This window comes from Antedon mediterranea, chromosome 1 (genome assembly GCF_964355755.1).
Source record: "Antedon mediterranea chromosome 1, ecAntMedi1.1, whole genome shotgun sequence".
Lineage (NCBI taxonomy): Eukaryota > Metazoa > Echinodermata > Crinoidea > Comatulida > Antedonidae > Antedon > Antedon mediterranea.
The window spans coordinates 30,714,835-30,736,096 of NC_092670.1; the positions used below are offsets into that span (position 1 = coordinate 30,714,835).

General features: G+C 31.6%; 1 protein-coding gene across 5 annotated transcripts in view; it reads right to left on the reverse strand.

Annotated features, from left to right (window-relative positions):
* Positions 1 to 257: 257 nt before the first annotated feature.
* LOC140063656 (corticotropin-releasing factor receptor 1-like) overlaps positions 258 to 21,262 on the reverse strand; it is an 88,236-nt gene continuing 67,231 nt past the window's right edge. For 3 of the 5 annotated variants that reach the window (XM_072110096.1, XM_072110095.1, XM_072110094.1), the window contains exons 7-15: positions 20,616 to 20,724; positions 16,065 to 16,230; positions 13,270 to 13,363; positions 12,240 to 12,287; positions 11,652 to 11,714; positions 10,007 to 10,079; positions 9,719 to 9,804; positions 9,080 to 9,380; positions 258 to 4,443 (exon numbers count right to left, since the gene is read on the reverse strand). In XM_072110096.1, the coding sequence (XP_071966197.1) occupies positions 4,051 to 4,443; positions 9,080 to 9,380; positions 9,719 to 9,804; positions 10,007 to 10,079; positions 11,652 to 11,714; positions 12,240 to 12,287; positions 13,270 to 13,363; positions 16,065 to 16,230; positions 20,616 to 20,724 (1,333 nt within the window). In that variant the 3' untranslated portion in view covers positions 258 to 4,050. Of the gene's footprint in view, positions 4,444 to 7,965; positions 9,381 to 9,718; positions 9,805 to 10,006; positions 10,080 to 11,651; positions 11,715 to 12,239; positions 12,288 to 13,269; positions 13,364 to 16,064; positions 16,231 to 20,615; positions 20,725 to 21,262 lie in introns of all 5 variants that reach the window. The other 2 variants (XM_072110097.1, XR_011847655.1) reach the window with 2 other exon arrangements.

Here is a 21,262-nt window from a genome sequence, read left to right on the forward strand (position 1 = left end):
GTTGGTTAGCGACTCTTTAACATTCTTTGCGTGGTAGGGGTGAACAGACCTAGACCTCTAGTGTCAAAGTGCGAGGATAATATAAGAATTGTAAAAAGTACTGAATATACAGTAATTAGTATTAATAGGCCTATGATGCTCTATATATATTCATGGTAAAAAAACAACAACATTTAAATGAAAACACTTTATTTCTCCGACTTGGTAAATTGGTTACGTCGATGACAACACCGCAAATGACAAAAAATTCAACTGTGTTATTTAAAATATTCCTTTTATTCAAACAAATCACATAACATGCACATCCCTTATTTAACAACACGTTATCGTCCCGTTTACCATGACAATTATTATTTTGGCGAACAAACCAACAAACAACCATAACCATAATACAATGTGGCTGCGCATATTTTTCCCCGAGTAAATTTCCAGCTCGATTGCTTGCAGCAAACCATTTTATAATACAAAAATGAGCAGTCCTCGAGTGTCACACGCGAGGAAAATAGTACGAGAATTGTGATATGTACTGCATTATTATTAATAGGCCTATAATGCCCTATACCCATGGTAAAAAAGTTAATTTGTAAACATCTAATGTAATACAATATGTTACTGCAAATGCAACTCACTTTAGACAACCAGGGAAGAGTTAAATTACATTTTAACTCTTACAATTTAACTCTTCCCTGAGACAACAAACCAAACATGTTGTTTCAAAAAATTCTTCGAACTGTAAAGGTTTAAATACATAGTGACGTCACAACTTACCAACGTTAAACTACATGACTGTTTAATTGTACTGTACATTAATTGAATGTAACTGACATGCCATTATAGGCCTACATTTATTGCACAAGACGAGAGCTTGACACGAAAACATAAATCGAAAATAGAGTTGTGTTTTTGTTTGGGAGCTGCGAGAGGAAAGCAAAATGTACAGATGAATAGTGCATAATTGTGAAAACTACATTCTCTGCAGCAGCGTAGGAACTGTATAGGAGGGTCAAAGTTAAACTACTTACGTAATGGTGGGTTAAAAGGACAAACATCGGGAAACACTTATTTAACATTCTTTAAGTTTAAAACAGCTTCAAATTATTGAAAACAATATTATATATTACCAAATTGAAATAAATATACCTTTAGACGACTGTGACGTCAATGTGCAACATAAAAGTCATTTTCGCCATTTATTCAAATTGAACCGTATATCATGGTTGTGTTATTTTAATGAACTAAACATTTATTTGACAGAATAACCGAACTGATGTGTAATTGAACTGAGAGTGTGCGGTTAGATTTGCTTTATTCGCTTCGCTTTTTGATTGCCATAATTACACAAAACATAATTATATAAAAACGATGTCGCCTTTCATTTTGACGTCACAGGCTTTGGACGGTGTTTAAAAAAAAATTAACTCAATTAATAAATTAATGCATTTGCTATGTATTAATTTTAGGCAACATGCACATATTTTAACAGAAGAAGCAAACAGAGAACAAAAATAACATGTTAAATAAGTATAGTAATATTGCTTTTTGTTTGTTAATTCATTACAAACTTTTTAGTAATTAAAAAAAGGAATGAATATAGTTTCAAACACAAGTTATTTACGTTGTGCAAGATAATATGATGGAGGAAACAATAATACAGTATAGCAATGCCTGTGAATAACGACAGTAAATGCGCACGTCTAAGTAAGGAATATAGTTTAAACGCGTTTAGTTTAGTCTAAATTGGATTGAGGACGCCTGACAAATATTATCATTCGCATCCGACCCTCTTGTCATGTGCTCAACTACACAACAAAATACAGAATAAGCTACAAACATATTATGCGTAAAGCCTATATATTCATTCGAGCTTTTGTTATAAAATAAATAAATGGATATTTTCCCATGTTTTATAGCATTTTTTTAAACCCAAGATCATGAATAAATTCCATTCTTAAAAAAGAATATATAATAGTGTAGCGATGATTATATTTGTGTAAATATTGTATTTTATATTTAAATAAACTCGTTATTGACGATGACGATGTCTTTAATATTGATGAATGTCATTACGTGTATGCTTAATAGTACTAATACGAACGTATTATATTATACAACCTCATTGGTAATTGTTTTGTAAATCTACAACGAAAACAAAAACCTGTTGAAACCTAATTATAGTAAAACGACATTGATATTTCCATTGCAAAGCGGTACCGAACATTACAATATCTACAATATATACTATAATACATACCATTATTATGGTAAGGCATCTGAACTTTATTATTGACAGAAAAATAATTACTGGTTTTAATTATCAAAATAAGAAACAAAACCCTTGCCGAATATCGTATTGTTAGTTTGTAAATTTGCTTGATATATATTTTAGTAGTTTTATATAAAACAACTTTTGGAGATGTTTTAAGTTTGATTTTCCCTTTTTCTTACTGCCGCCGCCGTATACTACTAAAGCCGATTTTCCACTAGGCGAATTTGTTCGCGCGAATCGAACGCGCCGGCTTGTACGCATGTGTACTCATGTTTACGTCTTCCAAATCCTTCTCTACGCATGCGTATTAGCTGACGCCTTCGATTCGCGCGAACAAATTCGCCTAGTGGAAAATCGGCTTAACACTTTTCACATCGCATGTATTCTACTTACATCTGGTCAATAACTGATCAATTATAATTTAGTATTTTTGATCATCAATCGATATTAAATCAACAAAAACAACAATTAATCCAAAGCACTATTGATAATTACAAATATTTGACTAACAGCTCAACAGGAACTGAAATATTAACACACAGGTTTATAATTATTCAATACCATTTTTTTATTTAATTCCTTAATTACTATTACTAATGGGTACTTAAAAAGCAAATGTTTACAAGGCATAACGAGATTTACTTTAGAACGCCAACGTAACTTATGTTTATAATTATGGTAATTATTATATTGTTTATATATATATTATATAAACACTGTATAGTCAAATACGGAGTTATAGCTTGAACATGTTAATACACTACATGCTGTTCGATGAGGAGAATCCTACCTAAATCTTCAGAGTCAAGCACCTCAACATTGAGGTACTCCTCATGAAATAGCATGTATTTAATTTAACTGTTTAAGTTAAAATTAGCGTCTTTGGGTCAGCGTATGTACATTGATTCAACACCGTTTTGTGTGTAGTATAAACATAAGCGAAAGGGATTACGTGTGATTACAAAATCACTTGGAAATGCGAATTGAGGACAAGCAAAATTGGTGTAGCTGAAGTAGCCTTTAGCCTTCGGGACAAGTTGCCCTATATGTATGTAATACAGATGAAACAACACCAGCAAACGTTTGATAATGACCGACCTTTCTATTTATTACAACACGGCAGATCGTTTAGGGGATTGAGCTTCGTCTGTGAAGCCCCACTTAATACAAAAAAGGGTCTAGGCCTAAGTAAGAAGGGTGTTTCAATACACACAGCCTTTGATCATTTTTATTCTGCTCTGCAATGCATCGATCAGTTCTGCTTACATCAGCTGGTTCAGGCTTATAGTATTCTATTTTGTGATTATTAATGTGACTTAATGTTGAAATTATTTGAATAAAAAAATAATGGATATTTAAATATTCAAAAAGATCTTAAGTACAATACAGAATCTGATTCTATCCATACACAAGAAAAAGAAAACGAAGCTTAATGAATGTATTTACAATTTAGAAATCGTATATATATATATATAATATATATAGATATAAAAGGACCATCCCTGAAAAGTATATTTTAAAATATTTTTAAAGGAAAACAATAATATGACGAACATATCTCTGAGATGAATTCTTCAATATTTGTTCTGAATAAAATATTCAGCCTGTAGAAATGTGATAATATACATCACGAGAGAAGATTCTCACCACTTAAAACTGTACTTTCTTCTTAAAAATAAAGGAATTGTTTTGTTGGAAGATTATGCATTCCAGAGATAGAGAACTCACAATAGTTATGTGCTGCCCTCTAGAAGTAGTTAAAAGTGAGTAGCCTTAAGTCCTGTCTAAAGATGAACGTCAACTAAAAGTGCTTTGCTAAGTTCGGTTTCTTCTAATGATTTATCGTTATCATCAATTTCATCCATATCTTTTAACTTAACATATCCGTTTGAAGTGTCGTTTGTTTTTTCTTCAATTTGAATAAGTGTCGTTTCCTGGAAAACGTCATCATCACCACTATTATGTTCATTGTCATTTATTAGGTCAGACGGTGCATTTCCATTTGAATCGTGATCTGTTCTACCATTTGTTGTCCTACCGTTCGACTGCTTGTCAATCGACGATTGAGAATCACTTACAGAGAATGTTTGGGTCTTATCACTTAAATACGAACTTCTCTTTCTAGCTTCTTTCCCAAGCCTCAGCCGCTCCAGACGTCGATTCAACTTGGATTTAACCTGAAAAAATAGTCTCATGCCATAATTAACAATGTAAGGGGAAAACGAAAACAAATTATACGCTACAAACTTGAACAACAAGAACAAAACAAATATCAAACGATATATAAACGAAATTTCAACAAATACACACACATGCATCATCAACCACAATGACAAACTATGAGCTGGGAAAAAAAAGCAGTGCAGTGTGGATGGCAGAATTATGAGTTTAACATAAATAACAGAAAAATGAAAATGTAACCACAAATGATTATAATTACAAACCAATGAATGTGCAAACTTCGACCCGAAATATGTTATCTTTCCCAACTTATAATTATTAATATGTAGGCATATACTAATAATAAATAAAACAAATAGGCGAATGTTTTATAGCGGCTGTTGACCTCTGAATATCAGCAATTTGCCTATTTAAAACAAAACATTTAATTTGTTGATAGGAGTAATGTCTAGTAGCCCAACTAAAAACAAAACAAAAATGAACAAAACAAACAAAAAATTATAATTCCTCCTATTACAAGCTAGGATGTTGTTGACAAATGTTGCAGGATGTACCTTGCACTTTAAATATCGCTCAATACAGTAATCGATTCAAGTAAATACATGTTAAACGACAAATGTGTGAGATTACTAAGTACTGTGCATTTTGATTGATCTTAAAATCATATAATTTTCAATTTGCCGAATGATAGTTATTATTCACGTGCGACTGAAAAAACATGCGATGTAATTTTTTTGAACAAAAGCTTTGCATTGTGAACACCGGTAGCTTTAACATGATACATACAAATGCTAAATATTTATTACGGAATCTGCAATTTATATTTTTCTGAAACAGAAACAGAATTTGGAGATCCACATAGAATTACTACAGATAGAGAGAGTTTTTCATGCATGTTAAGGAAATCGTCGATCGCGAAAGCAATGTGAACATACACGTTCGGTTTATTTTTATGTGTTAAAAGATATACGTTTAACGAAACGTTAACAATTTAACAAAGAAACAATTTAGTTACAAAATAGCACCAATTAAAACGCTATTACAAAATTAAACGCATGTGGATCTTGGAAGATTATAAGTACAGCGTAATAATGTTACTTGCTGACGTAATCGACAATATTAATTTTGAGCATGCGATAAAACACATAAATGCAGAATTTGTGCAGGCAATAATATAACTGACAGCAGCATTTCGGATTCGAATCAAAGGTAATTCACATCAAGTGGAATAGATTAGTGTCACGTGAGATATATTATTTACCTACATTTTTTTAATCAATTTCATTGTGACGATCAAAGCGTGTGTATATCATGTTGATTGGTTTCAACTAATATGGACGGGCAATATATCGTAGGTCTTAATTTTTTGAAACATTTAGAACCGTTGTGATTAAAAATAATGGGAAAAAATACGAAGAAAACCTGTGCAAATCCACTTACATCTATACCTGATTAACGTAGACGTGATTCAAACGTATGGCACATATTCGAAAAATCTGTTATTTGAAAAAGAAATATAGTCGTCTTTCTTTAATAGTTATGCATTAATTACAATAAATCTTGAATAAGTGCTTTAGAATTAATAAGTGATGGTGTATGTTCTAACAACGTAAATGGAGTAGGCTAATCGAGATGTGTATAACACGGTAAGACTGGAGAACATTCACACGAATAACACATATATTCAATATAGAAATTCAGTCACACGAATCGCGTACGCAAGTACGTGAAGTCCACGCAATGTTATTTCGGATCTGTGTGAAAGCAGCATTTCACGAAAAGTTTGCCGAGTCTGATAATTGTCACCAAAATAATAAAAAGCTACATTTGTGATTGAACTAAAAACTTTTTTTTTTTGCTAAGAATACCGTTACATCATCATCGGTACCAACAACAGCGAAGAATGTATGTTTACAATAACCAAATTCGTGACGAAAATTTAAAATCTCCAATATTTGAAAAATCTCTGCATAAAATATCTTATAATTCCCAAACACAAGTTAGTTTTTCATCCCAGAGTGTTAGCAAACTCACCTAGTGTTACTCTACGGGTATTTGTGCAGATGATACTTAACGAATACAAGTACAAAATGAAAATAAATGTTTAAAAAAACAAATTTAACAGATGTAATTAAAATTGAACTATAAAAAAAAAATTGTTGATATTAATAATTCTTTTTTCACTTCCACACCCATCATCATTAGCTGGCGTTTCCATGTATGTCACACACGATACTTCCAGTTAACCACATAGAGCCCGTTCACACTTAGTTATTTACCCGGGAAAGTTTGTTTCTACTCACTAAACTGAGCGATAACTGACCCAAGTAAATAAACAAACTGAACAGGAACGGACCCTATTAACAACTTAGTAATCTTACAAAAGCAACAATTAATGAACAAATGGACTTTCTTGGGACACCATTGTCATCACCAAGTGGATATAACAACATTGTTGCTAATATTTTAGTGAAATGAGTTACCGTAAATTCCTTTAATAATGGGTTTAAATGATTTAAAGCTTTTTGTTATGTTTTAATGTATTTGCTATTTTTTGAATTAAAACATCTACAAATTCAGGTAATTATTAAAAAAAGAAATAAGCATTAGTGCACCTATTTGTTTGAAGAAATATTGAAAATATACACTACTCTAAAGTGAATTTGCAATATGAAACGATATTTCTACTAGTAGCAATACCGAATAAAAGTTGTTTTTATGGTTAAAAAAAATTACATCAATTTAAATAGTATTATTCGAATAGGTATAGGAATTTACAGTTTTTATGAGCGTTGGGTAATGATGGGAAACATATGGGAGGGGTAAACAGCCACAAAAGTCAGAGTTCAAACAAAGGTCAAGCCGTTATGTTCTATATTTATAACAAAACATAGGCAAACACATCCTGGTTACATGCGTCACGAAGATGCATTACACCTTTATACAACAACCTCCTCATGCAAAGATCATGAAACTGCTATCTGAAAATAATCTACTGTACATCCAAATATCCAAAGTTGGGATTCAAACATGAATACAATCATTTAAAATGTGATGACGACTGACTTTCTGAATGATGCATGCCTTAATAATAATATTCTACAATAATCTTTGGTCTCGCCTGAGATTAACTTCTGTACAATGAATACTAAACTAAATTTAACTGATCACGTACTTGTTTCCGTTTCTTTTTTTTCAATATTGTTGTGCAAAACGCACACAAATTATTCGTGTATATTTAGGATAAAGAGTAATCAAAAACTTCCTCTAAAACGAGAAATTAAGCTGAAGTGAAATTAACACTTTAAAATGGTTTTATGATAAATTGTTAACTTTAATATTACGGAAAACATTGTGATTTGTTAAATTCAATAAGTAAGTTAGTTTTTATTTTAATTGATGGTTAGTATCATTTTCATGAAATACTAAATAAATGCAATACAATAATGGAAAAAAAATGTATTTCAATGACGTAAATCATAAATAACTGTTTAGAACATAACTGATCAATTTATTACCTAAGGCCTCATTCGCACTGGATAAAAATATGGAAATATTTTACACAGATCATGGTAAAGTTTCCTATAAATAAATCCGGTGCAAGGTTGTTTTCTAGTTTTCCTATCAACTTGTTGTTAACTGTCACACTTCAGTATGTATTGAATAATCCTCAATATTTCCATATTCCACTGCCGAAGTAACTGTTTTGCTCGAAAGCATTTTGTTTAAACACTGGGCGCAGCTTTGATGGTGAGTACCAGGTGAGGACACAGTGCACTAATAATATCCTATATCTGTCACATTAATTATCTACAATTATGGATGAATTATCGCCAAACGGCTTATAAAAAAGTGGAAAGTCGTAACAAATGATGAGCATGCATGGTACTACTACAAATGAAGCTGATGTATTTTATGTTAAGCTCTGTGAAATAACAGCAACATTACGAATACGATAACAAAAGCCGGTACATTTTCTAAACTTTTAAGAGTTTGAGTATATTTGTTTTTATGAACCCATGGATTCGTAAGTACAAAACGACTACTGATAAACTAAAATGTGTGTCTGTTATAAAGTTCTCATTTGCTTTGATTTTACGTTCGGCATTGCCAGTCTTGCGGTGTGTAGTTAGTGAAAATTTTGCACTGATAGGCCTATATTCGTTGAAAGGGTTAAAAAGCTTGTCTATGCCCGTCTTGCGGCTTTAGTTATCGTACTCGTAACGGTGCGAAACCTCGCTAATGGTTTCACAAATTCCCCAAAATATTATGAAAAGCAACAACCCAACAGAACACACAAGCATTAATAAAAATAATTGCTATACATCATTTTAGATGGCGTAATTGAGCTTAGTTTAACTTTCAATTGAAAGATTTTAAATTTGCGTGTTTGTGCGTTCTATTGGCGTGACTATATGAAGTATGTCATTTGACACCCGCATGCGCAGTAAGTACATACAAGTAAAACGACATAACGAAAGCGTTACAGATCCAATACATTTTGGATCCAAACAAATAATCTACTGGGTTAGTAAGGTGGGTTAGCGAAAGAAAACGCAAAGCTAATATCAGCAATTATGGTTATGCAATGAAAGATGAAGCGGGCAACACATATCGTTATATCCTTCTTACTGATGCGTTCATGTTCCCGTTCCCGTTCCCGTTTGGTCTCATTGAAAAACCTTTGATAGATGATAACCGCCGGTCAGAAAATCGTCTCGCTTCATTGCTTACTTTAGTTTGTACTTCTGAGTTCATAAATACGTAAAGAATGGCAACTGCCAGTCCTTGCGTACATTGGAGGGTTGTGTTAATTACGGACATGACGTATTTGGCAAGTGGAGTGACATTCTTGATCTGTGGTTCTATCAGGAAGACTATGTAAACTGTACCCAGCAGAACAACCAGAACAATGGCAGACTTCAACATTTTTCTTTGAAAAGAAAAATAACACAAACATTATATTCTAACGGAAGTGATATCTGATTCTTGTAGTAGTAGTAGTTTTTAATTATGTACTTTCTTATGTTTCTTATTGTAAGTTCATCATATTATTAATACAATTTTTTTTCATAATTATAATAGTAAACACAAACATAATTTTTAGAATTTCATAGTCTTTAAAAAAAATGTAATTAATTAACTTAATCAATCTGTGAAATCATGAAAATGTTCTCACCAAGCTCATAAACATAGCTTGTATGTGTAATATTGTGTTATGTTTTGTGATAATAATGTTAGAAGCAGATTTTAATTGCAAATAATACTCACAAGTGATTTCTAATATTATTTTGTCCAGTTGCTTTTATTTTTGGAAGAAGAACTTTTAGAATCATCGCCAAGAAAAAGACGTTCATCTAAAGCGAACAAAAAATAATGTAACAAAACAAACAAAATATCGATGAATATTGAACATACATGAAGGTGTTCCGATAGTTTCAGAAATGCTTGACATTTAAAATTTAAGGCGCTATTAACAAAATATCTGTGCAAGTTAAATTATTGTTATGATGATGAAAAAAAGTAATATAAATTATATTTCAAATATAGGAAACTTACAGCCAATAACAATAATATTGGTGTGATAATAAATGCGTATTGCTGCCAAAGGATGTGTTCAGTCCACCAACAACTGTATAAAGAAAGATTACATAAGCAACAATTAACACATGATTAAACATAGATATAGCAGTAGTTAAATGTATTGGAACTATGTGTAGGATGAAAACCGGGTGGGTGCAGCATATGCAGTCCTAACAGAGAATGTGTATTTAAGGTGACATAAAATATTTACGGAAACCAAGTAAAGGTTTTGGTCAGTTGTTTCTAATGCATTACAAATGATAGTCTGGGCTCCAGACGGAGTTTTGTCTTAATATTAGTAAACATATATATATTTTTGCACATATGGCGTTTCATACGTGTATTACTTGAGTACTCCATTTTCAGACAAAAATCGCGAAATTAAAACAAATAAATAAAAGAAAAAGACAATAAATACAGACTTGGGGCAAGTCTATACAAATGAAGGTAAACTGTTTTTTTTTCGCGCCGCACCTTCAGGCAGTTTTATTCAAGAGGACGGAAGAAACTGAAATCGCGCGGAAGCTGTTTACTATGTTTGGAAAAATGGGTATTTGGAAAGTCGGCTGACTATGCACAAACTTAAAAGTACGTATGTTAGAAGATAGTCTACGAGACGCCTCTACCACGGAATATGTATCAGTAATAGTTTAGTTTAGGATTTTTAGGAATTACACAACATTTTTACTACTGATTGTTAAACAAAAATAATTGATAATAAATCATTATTTCTTTAATTTATCAAATAGAATATCAAATATAGAAAGAACACTAATTAAAACTGTTACGTCATAAAGTTTCTTGTCCTAAATATGAACTTGGTTCCTAAGGTAGGAAACTAGGACGCAACCACGCAAAACAAGACTATTGTTTCCGCAGCCAAAACTAAATTATCGGTTATTTTTGTAAACAATAAAGTGCGCATGATCAGTCCCTAACAAACAACCAGATGCCTAATCACAACGCAACAATTTTTCCTTCAGGCAGAAGGTTAAAAAATATCGCAATTATCCGATTTGAATGAGATAACTATCGGTTAATTTTTTTCGAGTGGAATCGGTTAAACCCTGTTTCCACAAGCAGTTTATCGGTTAATTATCGTATCGGTAAATTTTGTGGCTGCGGTAACACGGCCTAACAAGTCAATTGATGTGCTTTCGGTCGCTTTCTGAACCCAGATACCAGATTAAACTTTGAAGAGGTGAGGGAGGAGAGGAAGCACGTAACTTGCGTATAACGTTTTTGCTTTGTGGGAATACAACTTTTATCACATAAACAGACATTTTCTTTTGTAATAGGTTTTTTTCTCGATTATAGCCTTATTTCTATATTTGTATATTTTATAGATATTTTTTTTAATCAAAATTGTCATTTATTGTAATTGTTATGTGTCCGTCTATGTTTTATATTTTATGCTTAGGGACTACAACGACAAGCCACTTGAGTCACTTTGGCTTCTGTGTGTCTTGACCATAAACAATGTAAACTGTCTGTTGATGTTGAATAAATGTTGTTATGTATTCGAAAAAAAAGTTTCTTTTACATGTAGGCATACACACAGTTTTAAATAATTAAACAACACATTGATGACGTATATTTATTGTTTGTATTATTTACTTACTTTGATGAATCGGTATCATAAGCTCCATGCTGAGAATAGTTGCTGTAGTAGCTATAACTATAGCTGAAATAGTAAGCATAAATGAAGTATAGAAGATGACGAAAGCGTGCATGACATGTGTGTTGCTCAAGCTTAACATTCAACTAATGTTCTCATCTTCATATTTTGTTTCGATTTCAACATTTAGACTTCTGAGGCATAGGCTCCTGCTACTACTATTAGTACTATTCTTATCTTCCAAAATAGATGACCCCAGCTTTTTGCTTCGATATTTAAATGAGAATAAACCGTATTCAGGCCATAACGAGCATTAAAACACCCAGTTTTTCTTCTAAAGATTTACTGTAAATAGGACCTACGTTATATATAGGTAACATAACATGTTAAAACAAGAAGGCAACATAAAGGTTTAGGCTATAATACGACTATTGGAATTTCTAGAATGACAGTATGCCAACTTTGTTGATTTTTGTTCAATCTCGTGTACAACAGTAATTTGTTATTAGAATGTGGGACACAAGAGGTATTGTTACGGAAAATAGTTAACGGATTATCAAATCATATATTATTTAAAAGACAATACTTCACCTCGGAGACATTTCGTGTTGATCTGTCGCATTGATGGGTTGTGTGTAGCTTCAAGAAAGAACAATGCAATGAATAAGAATATGCTATACATATTTTAAAATGTTGTTCCTAACAGCAGCGATGAATTGATTTGTGAAATAACAACAAATCACTAGGTTTGCAGTACATGCGTTAAAAAAAAAGAAGAATGGTTGAGGGTGTCTACCGACTTCTTAGAGTGATCACATAACAACCGATATTTTCAACCATACGTTTATATTTTTATGGAAACACATTGCGTACTGCAAAACTAACTTGATTAGTGTTTATTCGTACAATTATCTAACTAACCAATCAAGTAACATTCAGCAAGATGAGATTGGTCATTATATTATTATAGATTTAATAAATGAAAAGCTAGATTGCGCAAGCAATGTTTTAATTGATATGTTATTCTTGCCTTATACACGGTCTAGAAACAATATACAGCATACCGTATCGCGTATTATCGTCTCCTGACACAATACAGCACCTCTTTTTAAAAGCGTTATTTCGACGTTGTTGACGGTACGGTATGTTTTCGTTGGCGGACACGATACTGCAGGTTGTTTTTTTTATATAATTATACCGGCTGTTATGATACGCTTAAGAATGAAAATTCATGCTTTTTCCTTTTTAAATGTGCATATTTTAAAGATGTATTGTGCCTAAAAAACACGAACAATGAAGATTAATTTAATCAGACTTAGAATAATAATGTTTTTACTTATAAAATGACAAAATAAATGGTTAAATTCAAACAGAAATCCACTGGCTTGCAGCCAATCTGACTATTTTTTGGTTTAAAATTTTTTCAGGTAAATACATTTTTTTTCGTTCCAATTTTTGGTCAAACTGGATTACTATTATGTGACATTAAATTGCATATTTAAAAAATATTTCAGAATTATTTTTTCAGGGGCAATACATCTTTAATAATTTAATTTTGGAATGTTACTATTGTTGTGATAGTTGTGTATGTATGTAATGAAATAAATGAAGAATGCCTTACTCTTGATACTCCGTGGGTTCTTGTGATGTTGATTCCTTATTTTCTTGAAAAACATACGCCATAGTCTGACATAAAATGAGAATTGCAGGCGGTCCTGAAAAAGTAAATATAATAATGCAAATAAGAGTAGAGCAGCCAAAATCGTTTCATACTTTAGGTCAATTAAGGGAATTCGTTTTTTCTTATTCCATAAAAAATGGCGATTTCGCTTGTTTGGTGTACAGTACTAACTGGTAATCGAAGATAGTACGATACATTATTATTCTGATTTATATAGAACCCATCAACGGGACATCAACACCTCTTAATAAGACTGTTCGCTGTATAGTTATGGTGAACACTAACCTACATTAAATATTCGTCCAGTTGAACATCAAGCCTAAGGGTATGCCCAGAATAAGTACCGTACATGTCGTTGGAACATGGATCTATATGACACACTATTCTTCCTCACCGTTTCCAGTGAAGGTGTCCCTTCAACAGGGTGTCTTAAAAGAGTGTCTTAATCATGCAAGTCAATTTCTCAATGATAATAATGTTGAAGAAAATGCGGCACAACCGGGTAAATGTTTGTTGTACTTGCAAGTTAAGTTTCCGCAAAATTATTATGTGGGATTGATGGAAGACAGTGCGGGAAATTACGTAGGTTTGTGTGACATTCACGCAACATCATGTTATTGTGTGGGATTGATCGAAGAAAGTGTGGAAGATGCCTCACCTTCCTACCACGTTTAGGATTACTCAATAATGGTACTGAGAAATATTAAAGCAACACTAATAACGTACATATTATACACTGCAACAACACAATAGTAGTAGAATAGAATGCCTATCAGGGGACAGCTTAATATATTTTTTTTTATAGGGGTTGGACAATAGGGGTTGGAGGTAGTGTCAAAACTTATATTTCTTATCGTTTATTTCACAAGAAAGTGTCCTCACGAAAGTGTCTGAATAGAATCGTCCAAAATGAGGAGTTATATTGAATGTACATGCATACGCATAGTATACATAGGCATAATCATATATTTTTCTTTGTAAAATGCAATGTGTTCGAAAACGGTATCCTGGGATTACAATCAATTATATTCTCGAAGTGAAACAAACAATCGATAACTTGAGCCGTTTATCTTACCAAACTACATGCGCGTTGTTACAACACGGATTATGCTCTGTTCCACCGGTTATATTAAAAGTATCAAGTGAAAACGTTAAGGTGACTAAAGAGCGTGAATCCAATATTATCCACAACAATATTGATGATAAAAATACATTCCGTAGAGAAAATCTAATGTGTTATCAATAGGTTAAAAGGAAGTCAACGTTGACACTAAATACATTAACGCAGTCGCAATCACAAACCTTTTGGAGAATATTTTTGAATTAAAAAATGGCATTTTTAAATGAATATAAAAGGTAATACATATTATTGATTAAATAAAAATGCCTTTTAGTAAGTGCTGTTTAATTAAATGTGTATTTCAATACATAAAATGCTTTTAAATATCCAGAGCGAGGAGTGCGGAATTGGTAAAATAACATAATTTACTCGTTTTTCAAATACTTTCTTGCTTTTTGCTATGTTTTTATATATTTTAAATATACAGTATATATATTTTGTCCGTAAATAAATGTAAAGACAAACTTTGACCACTGAACATCAGTCATGTTTGGGATTATCCCATAGCTGTGTGTCTTTAAACATAACGGAAACAGCACATTTTATCTTTGTTAATGAAAATGATACCAATGACAATTTTATTGTTTAAACAAATAATAGAAACATGTTATAGGCCTAGGCCTATACTATTATGTAAAACGTTACGAGAAAAATCATCATATTATTGATCGATGATATCGAACATAATTCGATGGTATACGTAATATTTGTGTTGTTGTATTCTTTTATATTGTTTAATGTTTACATAATTAGTTATTTAATTATTTTTTATTTATTGTCGCTTGTAAGTTTTGATTGTTCATTCTTCTTAGACACGAGTTTCACCGATATAAAGGTGTCGTTTCCAAATAAACATTATATATTATAGATTTAAAGTATAAACAAATACAAAACTAAATGCAGTAGAACTTCTCCCTCTTTGAGGAACCTGTATTCAGGGACACCTTATTGTTCCCCTTAATATTAGTATGAGATAGAAATAGGATATTTAAGATTTACATCAAATATAAGTAATAATGACATGGAGTAATTGTATGCCTATAATTATTGTAGATTATAACGCACATACTATTTAGTGATATAGTGATTTACGATATAGTCATTATTGTTTTATAATGTTTCTCTAAGGACGCGTATAAGTAATTTCTGATGAGAAATATAAATAATATAAAAATCGAAACTGACTGCTGTAAAGAATTGCGATAGTATAATTCTCATTGAATTGTGAATTAATGTTCTCTCTATAGTTATTATTATTATTATTCCACTATTAAAAATAACATTATGTTATTTATTTAAAGTAAAAATTAAATAGAAGTCAATTGAAAGGAAATGACTACACATTTATTTTGTAATAAGACTAGTTATGCCTAAATTAAAATATAACATCAATCAATAAATCACTTCTATTAATTGTTTACAATTGTGACCTAAGGCCTAACTGCATTCAGTACATTTCCTTTATTTAGTCAATCAATTCGCAGTTTTGCAAACTATAATGTTGACAACGTTTACACTTTTACTAGGCAAGTTTATAAAACAGGCAAACTGCGAGTTTGCTAGTGTAAGCATTGGCTTTATGGGGAATTTAGAGAAGAAACAAACAATGTCTTACCCCAGCCAAGAAGGCAGTATTTCCACATTCTTATTTTGTCTGGTTCAAGGCGAAACGCTAGAACCACTAATGCGTACAGATAAAACCCTTCTACCGACATCCAGACGAAATTACATAAGGTGAAATAAGATAAAGACATCGTAATAATCTGACAAAGTGGGGGTGCCTGCAAAATAGAATATAATATATATATATATATATGTATTATTGTATTATACTGAAGAAATTATGTTTAACAATAATAAGAGGATGGAAATTGGGCAGTATTTCGTTATGGCTTGGAGTGGGAAATGAACAATTCATATTGAGTTGAAATTATCTCAAACGAAAACTAATAAACACATGCTCGATCCAATAATACAAACACATCTAAATGTCTAGATCTAGACCAGTGTGTTACATACATGAATGAATTGGATTTATATATGAGATGACCCAGTAATTAAAGCTTTGCTTTGGTTTTTACACAATTATATTTATTTTTGTTGTTAGTATTGCTTATTATTGTTCCTAAATAAAATTATTTGTATTAATTTGTTCGACATAAACTTTGCTAGCTCACAATATAAGACAATTATTATTATTACTATCATTAACATGGAGCTAAGTTCTCCATGGTATTAACGACCATTAGTGTAGAATTATTTAAGTAAGTCTAGAGTCGCTCGAGTATTAAGTAATCCCGCTGGAACATATTCCGTTACTCTTGTATTTATTAATACCTAAAATGTGAAATAAATAATACGAAGAATCTATTAACATTCTAGGTTTGAGGTTCACCTGTAGGTTAAAGATCATTATATGTAACAAGAGGATAATGATTATTTTTCTGTACTAAGATCAATTTTTACATTAATTTAATAAAATAATTTTGACGATAATGCTTAAATAATAAAAGACCGAACTTCTTGTTATATTATTAGTATTCATGAAAATGAAAATGTATGGTAAAAAAATATTTAAAAAAAACTCTTCTTCAATTAACAGAAGTGAGAGTGGGAAGGATGGAATGCTATCATTACATAAAACACGTGTTCACAGTTTCTTTTCACATGAAGTTCTTTTACAGATCTGAGGTGGTGAAATTGGTTTATATTATGCATCTTCAGTAAACATTGCATTTTGAAATAACATCACTTTTGGGAGGGACCATTTATTTAGTTTTTAGGTATAGAGGTAACATAGATTTTACTAATGGAAACAAATTATGATGAGACAATCACATTTTGCTATATAAACGCATTCCAGTCTGATGAGGGTTATTTGAGTCTTCAGGTGTCTACTTATTTTTTCGACGAGGACAATAATGATAAGCGATTTTAAAAGTTATAATATTTCACATTGCCGAGGGTGTAATCTAAAAGAGTGCAATCGACAATAAAACAGCGCGTCCGTTTGCAAATATTTCCGCAGAACTAAAACCAATAGTCGGAACAATGTTTACTACATTTAGTGGTTGGAATGGAATTTATTTTATTTAGGCCTTTTGGCAGTGAATGGCAAACACATTCAACTGAGTAAGATTATTTCAAAGGAGTATCGATGTTTCTACTTAAATTTTATAATACTATGGTAAGGTAACCAATACAACAGTACATACATGAGTAATCACGTAAAAGGTAGAATACATGAACAAGCTTATGACAGAGTTTTTTTAGCGCCATCAACAAAATGCAGTACCGTGTCTTCAAAGGCAACTACTGTCCAACACATATGTTGTATGCCAATTACAGTATAGTTTTAGATTTCTAATGGGTATTCACCCATTAATTTCTTTTTTTGTAGCAAGATATTACAATTTTTGTTTTTTTGGTTTAGGAATTTGTATTATGTTACTTATTTGAAAATTGTACAATACATATTTTATACAATATTAGATAAAGAAAAAATGGCAATGTTGTGGGTATCAGTGGTTGGATCTAAAAAATAAAATAAGCAAAAAGCTAAATCATCAAAACGTAAAACAGTGTATGCATTAGTATACTGTAGTTGTAAGCTAATGTTAACGTGTATGTGTCATTGTTAATGTTAGGCGTTGCCATCGGCAGACACGACACGATACGACAGGCTCTGCATAATGTCGTACGATTATCAGTTTTTATCAAATCTAGTTAAATTGTATTTCTAGGTAAAATTTAATCTACAGATGAGAGCAATGAAACTGTAGGTCTACCCTGAACCATTCGGTGACCTTCAAATAATAACATTTTATTTTAAAACACATTTTTGCTATCACACTAAACACGCACCGTTAGCTCCTTGAGGCAGGCAATAGATTGTTTCCATTATGCTGATACATTCAACTTATGAAAGTAATCACCATTTTAACCTTTGCTTTCGGCATATTTACGTTAGTTTTATTGAATGTGAATCCCAATAGACAAAAAAAGTAATTCATGTGAACTATTAGTTATAATATTCATTGTATTGTTATGGCAAAAGCGTTTGATATTTTATTGCTTTAACGTTTGGTATTTGATGAATAGCAACACTGAGAAAATCAAAAACATTGGATGGATGAATGGACACGTTAATGAATGCGTTTTAATTTGTTAAAACTAAACGCTACAGTATAATAAAGCGATACATCGGTATGTCCCGGGCGAGTAGTGGTCAACAACATTATACACAAGCCTAAGTAACCCGCAAATGAGAAGTATAAAACAAAGCGTTTGATTTAAGACTACTGCAAATATGTGTGAAATGAACTTCAAACTTTAAATTTACCTTGTTGTATTATAATAGATAGAATAATGTTCGAGATTAATGTTATTTCGATTGATGAATAAAATATTATTGTATCATTGTATATTGTTTGTAGTATATTGTGATATTGAATTTCTAATGAAATAAATCACACATTATATCAAATAAACGCTAGGCCTATATTATGAATAATATGTTAGGGTTAGGTTAGGTTTGCTTAGGACGTTTTTAGTACTAATTAGGCCTACGTTTTCCTAAAAAGGGTTGTGTATTAAAGAATATTCCCGAGAGATAATTGTATACAGTGTGTATTATAACACAAAAGTGTCCCTGCTATTTCTTGGTTAATTTCAAATCGTGCTGTGGATTATATTCTCCTATTTTAACAATCGGGTAGGCTATTTATGCGACACGCACGCTTTTTGAGAAGTGTGTGCACATTTAGTTCTAAAAACGCGACCAGTCTGCTACGAAATATTAAAGATTGGCAGAAATCTACGACTTTCCATTTGAATTGCTTATAGCTTGATATTCCTTTCGCGTCAACGTTTATTTACGCCGATGTTGACCAATCGGATTAAATGTTGTGACAGAGCTAAGTTATATATTTATATTATATAGACTTGCACTGATAAAGGGCTAGTGTTGCCCGAAAGCTCTGCTAACTTTTCTGGCTGTTTTACTTTATTGTTTTGATTTAGCTTTTAACGCTTTTTTTTGTAACTCCACTGAGAGTATTCGTGACATTCGTGTGACGACGCACCACAGGTTGTTGAGTATTCCGCGCATGCTCATTTGTTTCTGAGCGTGCGCAGAATAACTTTTTAAATCAATTATAGTCGAGTTATGAAAAAAAAAAAGCAATTCGCTAAGCAGTACAACGCACCATACTAATGATATTCATTAAGATGTTTTGCCTAAAGAAGAGCTGTATCTGTTGATTTTACTAAACTAAACAGGCATTCAATCCTGTCACGAACGAATCATGTATGATTAAATTAAACAAACGTACGTTTATACGGATAAAATATTGTAACTATTTAAAAAAAATCGTCTCAGCTATATTTTTTAATCATATTTATTATACTCACGTACCAGACAATCGGATACTTAGCATTGTTGTTATAAATCACATAAGCAAAACAGATTTCTTAAAATGCCTATTAATTATTTACCTCTTCATTACAGGTCTTTTTTCTTGTCCTATTAAGCACATGCACGTTTTTAATTTTGTGTGTTGTGAATAACAATTTATTGCTGTAATCTCAAAAGTGAAAATTTAAAATGTCCCATGGGTCAAGTGAGAAATATCAAAACGACGACGAATTCTTCAAGATGACACATATTAAAACATTCACCTTTGATTGGTTAATTTCGCATCACGTGCCGTTGGATATTTTTGTTTATTACAAGGTAATCGTTCTATTCAATAGATTATTTATATGCACGCTCTGCATTTTGTACACAACGGTATAGAGATGCGATATGGCAAATCACGGTACATTGTGCGCGTTATTTCTGATTTATATCGCAGCAAAAAATGTTAGTGTTTACTTAGGCCTAACCCTCGAATAATAGTATTACAACTAATGAATTGCTATATTTTGTTGACTTGAATATATAAAACAGTTTATTTATTGGATACTACAGTATCTGGCGCAAATTTTGCATTCAAGTAAGAAGGAATTCATTATTCAGATTCGGTTTAATTGGTAAAAAGAAACACATTTTGGCATACATGGCGTCTCATACATACAACTGAGCCGGAATCTAGACGGACAAAAATCAAATAAATGAATGAATGAATACTAACACAAGTAAGTAAGTAAATAACTAGAGACTTACCGGATCAACATAAAAATACAAAATAACTGAGAATAGAGAAAGTGTGTATAAACAAATAAAGGATGCCAGTAGATTAGCGTGGATCTTGTTCCTCTTTACTCGCAGAGCTCTGAAAAGAATTACAACACAATACAGTATTTACGTATCAAAAAATAGCATTGCAAAATACAGTATTGACCAAGGCGGATAAAAGGGAATATCCGGGATTGTATATACAATTGTAGAAATAGAAGGGCTGTCAATATTACTTTTGGTTATGGTGAGGGTTAAAGGTCATTAGTTTCTATGAAAATGGTATATACTCTTCAGTCTACAAGTAACCAAGCATATAATTTTGTGTAACACAATACTTCTTAATTATTAATTATACGCGGCACAATTGTTTTATTTTCTTTAAAAAAATGTTTAACAGTTACTTAAAGTTAAAGAGGCATACGTGGTCTTAATGTTACAACAGAAGCGGCAGAAAATTAACGCCGCAACATTGTGTCTGGTAATAATGACAGAATTATAACAGAATATTGTAAACTAAAATACCATAATTAAATAACTTAATATAAATCGTAAGAAAAACAACGTCAATAGAAACGTTGGTGATGTAAGGGTATTAAGTTATTGGCTAAAAAACTAATTATTCATTAGGGACA